The 6000-nt window shown below is 43.2% G+C and overlaps 1 protein-coding gene across 1 annotated transcript in view; it reads left to right on the top strand.

Moving 5' to 3' along the window:
* The window catches only part of SVEP1 (sushi, von Willebrand factor type A, EGF and pentraxin domain containing 1), a 124371-nt gene that overhangs the window by 25421 nt on the left and 92950 nt on the right, over window positions 1-6000 (top strand). Inside the window, exon 4 of the mRNA XM_085849717.1 lies at window positions 2612-2779. Within this exon, the coding sequence (XP_085705843.1) occupies window positions 2612-2779 (168 nt within the window). The remainder of the gene's footprint in view (window positions 1-2611; window positions 2780-6000) is intronic.

The raw sequence follows: 6000 nt of genomic DNA, 5'->3' as shown, positions 1-6000 counted from the left end.
CCAACTGACTTTCAAATCAAACTTAATATATGAAGCTAAAAATTCAGATAAAACGTGAATAAGTTTGAGTAACAGAGAAAATCAAATGATTCTCAGTTGCAAAAGTAATCAAACCCTTTGCCTAATAAACCCTAATTCACTGCAAGAGCAAATTATTTGTTTAAAAAGTAACAAAATCAGTGTAATAGTTTTCACCTGTATGTAATCAGTGGTTTAACTTAAAAATTTAGCTCCCCAATGTATCTAAGGAGTTTTACGGGACAACTCACTTGGTCAACCAACAAGGCAAACATGAAGAGCAAGGAGCTTTCCAAAGAAGTCAGATATAAAGTGGTCGAGAAGCACTATTCAGGAGAGGGTTATAAGAAGATTTCAAAGTCACTCATTATCCTTTTGAGTATGGTGAAATCCATCATTAAGAAGTGGAAGACGTACCATACCACCCAGACTGTACCAAGATCAGGTCACCCATTCAAACCCAGCAGTCGGGCAAGCAGGAAACTGGTTTGGGATGTCACTGTAAATCAAACAACGACTTTGAAAGATCTGAAAGGCTCTATGTTTGAGATGGGGATCAGTGTTCATCAATCAACAATATCCCATTCCCTTCACAAACCTGGCCTCCATGGATAGGCAGCAAGAAAGAAATCATGACTGAAAAAGACGATTCGAAAAGCTCGTATGGAGTTTAGGAAAAAGCATCTTAATGATACTGCAAACATATGGAGAAACGTTTTGTGGTCAGACGAGGCAAAAATTAAACTTTTTGATCTAAATTCAAAGCGTTACGTCTGGTGCAAGCCGAACACTGCACATCACCCAAACAGCACCGTCCCGACTGTCAAGCATGGTGGTGGCAGCATCATGTTATGGGGCTACTTTCGTCAGCAGGGACTGGCAAACTTGTCAGGAAGGAAGGAACAATGGATGGTGCAAAGTACAGGAGAATCCCTGATGAAAACCTACTTGAGTCAGCCATGAATCTGAAACTGGGTTGGAGATTCACATTTCAGCAGAACAATGATCCGAAGCACAAAGGTAAATCCACACTGGAGTGTCTAAATAAAAAGAAAATAAATGTTCTTGAGTAGCCCAGTCAAAGTCCTGTCTTGAACATTTATGATGAGATTTGAAGATTGCAATCCATCGACAATCCCCATCAAACTTGGCAGAACTAGAGCAATTTTCACGTGAAGAATGAGAAAATATTTCACTATCTCACTGTGCAAAGCTGGTGGAGACCGACCGTTCCCAAAAAGACTCATCACAGTCATTGCTGCAAAAGGTGCTTCCACCAAATCCTGACCTAAGGGGCTGAATACTTTTGCAACCAGTGAATTTTGATTTGTACATGGTTTTACAGGTATTCCTGACATGTAACCTCCTACAACTATAACAGCATTTAGTTTGATCTCTTCAGTTATGAATAAGAAAGTTCATATGAAAAAAAAATTCTCCATAATTTGTAATTCATATAAATGTAGCATTATTGATAAGGAATGAATACTTTTGCAGGCCGCTGTAGTTAAACAACAAATATTTGATCAAAATGAGTTTTTATAATCCAGAGATGCCTCGCATGGTGCTGTTGCCGATTATCGGTGTTGTTATATAGAAATGATGTCTTGAATCTTGTCATTATGCATTAAACCCTACCCTGTTTATTAAAATATTTTTTGGCATTATGAACCATCCTAACATCTTCACATTTAAAAAATAATTATTTATTTCTGTCATGTAATGGTTCCTCACTTTTCCCCTTTTTGCACTGCAATTGAACCATTCCATGCCAAACTGAGTGTTGCTGTGCACGGCAAGAAGAGCAATTCTGTGTTCTCATTGCTATCCTAATGTCCTGCTTTGCACATCGGGATTCAATGGGTGTACAGCTGGAATAAACGGCTCCAAGCATTGGTCCACCTGTGGTGCAGAAAGGTGATTTCTGCATGAGATGACAAGTTTCTCTCTCTCTCCTTGAATATAGAGATGGGTGTCCCTCGCTTTCTACACATGGGACATGTGTCCCTCTATCTTTGCAGAAGTAATGTGTCTGTGTCTGATCAATCAGTGTGCATCAGTCCACCGATGAAGTGTTTGGTTCTGCAAATGAGGCATTCTGCTTCGCTGTGCTTGTTACATCCTTTACATCAAGTGCTGTAATATCGTATGAAGGTTGCCAGGTGTATTTTTAAGCTTATTCATCTTGCTGATAATACCTTGAGGCAAAATGTTTCAAAGCTAATGAATACAACACTAGCTCGCATGCTTTTCCTTAAGATAAGTTTTGCAGTAAAGTATTTGTTAATCTACTGACATGATTTGCTTTCTGCAGATGGGATGTGTCCTTCAGTTTGTGTGGATAAAATGTACATCTTCTTATAATTATTGTTTTATGCAAATGTAACGTGTGTGTGACTTCGGACAGATAAGAATGTGTCCTTAACCTTATGCAGATGGAATATGTTTGGCACTTTCTACAGTTTGGACAAGCATCCCTTTCCTTTTTTGCAAATGTAAGATGTAAAACCTCTTGTGCCGATGAAATTTGTCTCTCAGGTTGTGCAAGTGGGATGACCTTTTCCAAATGGGACGTGTCCCTCTCTTTGCTCAGATTGCGAGGCCCGAACGTGCGCACCTGCCAGGGATCTGGTAGATGGAGTGGAAATGGTCCAACCTGTGAGGTTATTTCATGCGGCAGCCCCCCTCGACTACGGAATGCCATCATAAAAGGAGACACCTTCACACATGGCAGTGTTATCACCTATGTCTGCAACGATGGGTATGAATACCAATTACAATAAATAAAACCCCTGAATAGAGACCATGTGGTGTGCATTGCCACAAAGATTATTGTGGTTTTTTTTTTGCATAACAGATCTAAATATGAATAAAACAAGTTCAAAAAAGGAATGTTTTTCTGAAATTTAAACTCAACTAAAACAACACTTGGGACAGCGCTTGCTCCACCAGGCTGAATAGTTTACGTTTTGTATCCCACTGATAGGCTGGATCCGGATCCAGCCTAACAGAAATCGAATCGGGTTGTTCTCGTCAACTACCCTACTCATCCACCAAGTTTTGTTTTAACTCGTCCACAATGGTTTGCGATATCGTGCTATATATCGTCTTTGGCTCCTTCTCTCAATGGTGAAGAATCACTGAAAATTCTCAGATCCAGATCCGGATCCGGATATTCACCAAAATCAAATTAATTTGTCCTTGTCACACACCCAAACTGTCCACCAAATATCGTCCTTTTGGGATATTAAAACAAATAAAGACAGAGAAACAGACAGACGGGTGAAAACATAACCTCCGTCCACCTTTGGAAGCAGAGGTAATTATTACTACTGTTTAATGCCTCAAAAAACATGCTTTTATTTTAAACCAGCAAATACCACCCGTAGCTTCGCTAATAGGAGTAATAAAGGGGGGTGGGGGGAGAAAAAGAAGAGGAAGAGAGAGAGAGAGAGAGAGAGAGAGAGAGAGAGAGAGAGAGAGAGAGAGAGAGAGAGAGAGAGAGAGAGAGAGAGAGGGAGGGGGGGGGGAAGAATCTAAAGGTGGAGGGGAAAGGAGAGAGGAGGGGGGAATGATGGTGAAGGGTTAATTATGATTCATACTGTCTCATCAAAATTATTCTGCATTGAACAGTGAAAATGTAAAAAAAATAATGTCTGAAATGCATTATCTACCGGTCACACAAGGAGACAAAACACGCTGGAACGCGTCCGGAGCCAAGCCGTCCGGACACAAACACTGCTCGGACACAACTGCAGACAAACTCACATCCAGAGAAAAACTCCTGTCTGGACACGTCAAGAGACAAACACCGCCCGGTCACATCAAGAGACAAACACTGCCCGGACACGTCTGGAGACAAACTCCGTACAGACCTAACCACTGTCCGGATATGTGCAGAGACAGAGACAGACAGACAGAGAGAGAGAGGGGGGAGGGGAGAGTGAGAGAGGTGTGGGAGGAGGGTGCTGTGCTGTATTGGGAAGGGATAGAGCAATGGTGGGGCAACGAGAGAGAGGGGTGGGGGTAGGAGAGTTAGCAGAGAGAATGTTATGCTTTATGAACATGCGCGCGCGCGCACGCACGCACGCACGCACACACACACACACACACACACACACACACACACACACACACACACACACACGGCCGATATCGGCAATTTTTGGGGAATCAGCAGTTTGGAGACAGTGTGATTACCAACTACAGTACATACTGTGAACAACCCAAAAACCTTGAGTAGCTTTCACCAAAAAAAACAACGTTACATTTATATAGACATTTCAGGGATATGTGCACAAACATTAATCTTTATAAACAGTTGCATGTGACGGGTGGAAATAAATTTGGTTCGGTAATTAAAAAAACACGTAAATATGGCAAACGGTTATTTCAAAACAACTCACTCAAAATGACGGAGCATGAACCACTCGCTCAGGTCGACTGAGCATGAACCACTCACTCAGGTCGACTGAGCATGAACCACTCGCTCAGGTAGACTGAGCATGAACCACTCGCTCAGGTCGACTGAGCATGAACCACTCGCTCAGGTCGACTGAGCATGAACCACTCGCTCAGGTCGACTGAGCATGAACCACTCGCTCAGGTCGACTGAGCATGAACCACTCGCTCAGGTCGACTGAGCATGAACCACTCGCTCAGGTCGACTGAGCATGAACCACTCGCTCAGGTCGACTGACCATGAACCACTCGCTCAGGTCGACTGAGCATGAACCACTCGCTCAGGTCGACTGAGCATGAACCACTCGCTCAGGTCGACTGAGCATGAACCACTCGCTCAGGTTGACTGAGCATGAACCACTCGCTCAGGTCGACTGAGCATGAACCACTCGCTCAGGTCGACTGAGCATGAACCACTCGCTCAGGTCGACTGAGCATGAACCACTCGCTCAGGTCGACTGAGCATGAACCACTCGCTCAGGTCGACTGAGCATGAACCACTCGCTCAGGTCGACTGAGCATGAACCACTCGCTCAAGTCGACGGAGCATGAACCACTCGCTCAGGTCGACGGAGCATGAACCACTCGCTCAGGTCGACGGAGCATGAACCACTCGCTCAGGTCGACGGAGCATGAACCACTCGCTCAGGACGACGGAGCACGAACCACTCGTTGAGGACAACAGAGCATGAACCACTCACTCAGGATGAGGGAAGACCAACCACTTGATCAGGATGATGGAGCATGTAGCACTCGCTCTGAATGACAATGTACGGCAAAATCATCCGCAGTAAACGAACAATTCGCTCAGAATGACATAGCACGGTCCTGCTGTCGACTATAGGGCACTCGGCAAGTGGCTTCAACACTCAAGCAAGCACTTCAATTTAATGGTTGATAAGGAATGACTGGCCAGGCTGTGGCTGCATACCATATTGGATCCCTTTAACTTTAAAGCCGGTCTTCACCTTGAACTCAGCGGTGAATGAAATAAAATGAAGTCATTCAAATAATCACTTTATCCAAAAAAGAGATTCTGCTTAATGTAGAACAACCCTGGAAATATCGCAAAGTTTAATCGCCCGTGAAATAAACATTGCACATAATCCGCCATCTTGCCTGCTCATCAGTACACGCATCACGCGGTAACATCATTCGCGGTCCGTGCAAACGTTATAACTTTTTTTTATGTCCGTTTTTCACCAGATTTGCTTTAATTCCCCGCAGAGCACCTTGCAAAATCTCTGAAAACAGACACAGATTTGGCAGATGCTATGGATAAACAGTCCCTCTGGATGACAGGGTACGAGGTCCAGCATTGAATGCATTAAATCATATCGCTGAATGAAGCAAGCTAATTTTGGCATGTTCCTAAAGTTTTTGTTCATTCAATATAATTTTGCAAAACAGAAGAAAAAGATAAGTTTAATGCTTTGGAAATGTCACATTTTCTTGTGTATGTATGGAGAAGGAGGGAATATAGCCTTGCTTGTTTAAAGTAAATAGGTACATCAGCTTAGT

The sequence above is a fragment of the Eptatretus burgeri genome, chromosome 2, assembly GCF_056783735.1.
Source record: "Eptatretus burgeri isolate ZD-2024b chromosome 2, Ebu_testis_v1, whole genome shotgun sequence".
NCBI lineage: Eukaryota > Metazoa > Chordata > Myxini > Myxiniformes > Myxinidae > Eptatretus > Eptatretus burgeri.
Note: the sequence above shows the minus strand (reverse complement) of the source record. Positions and strands in the feature narration are given on the sequence as shown.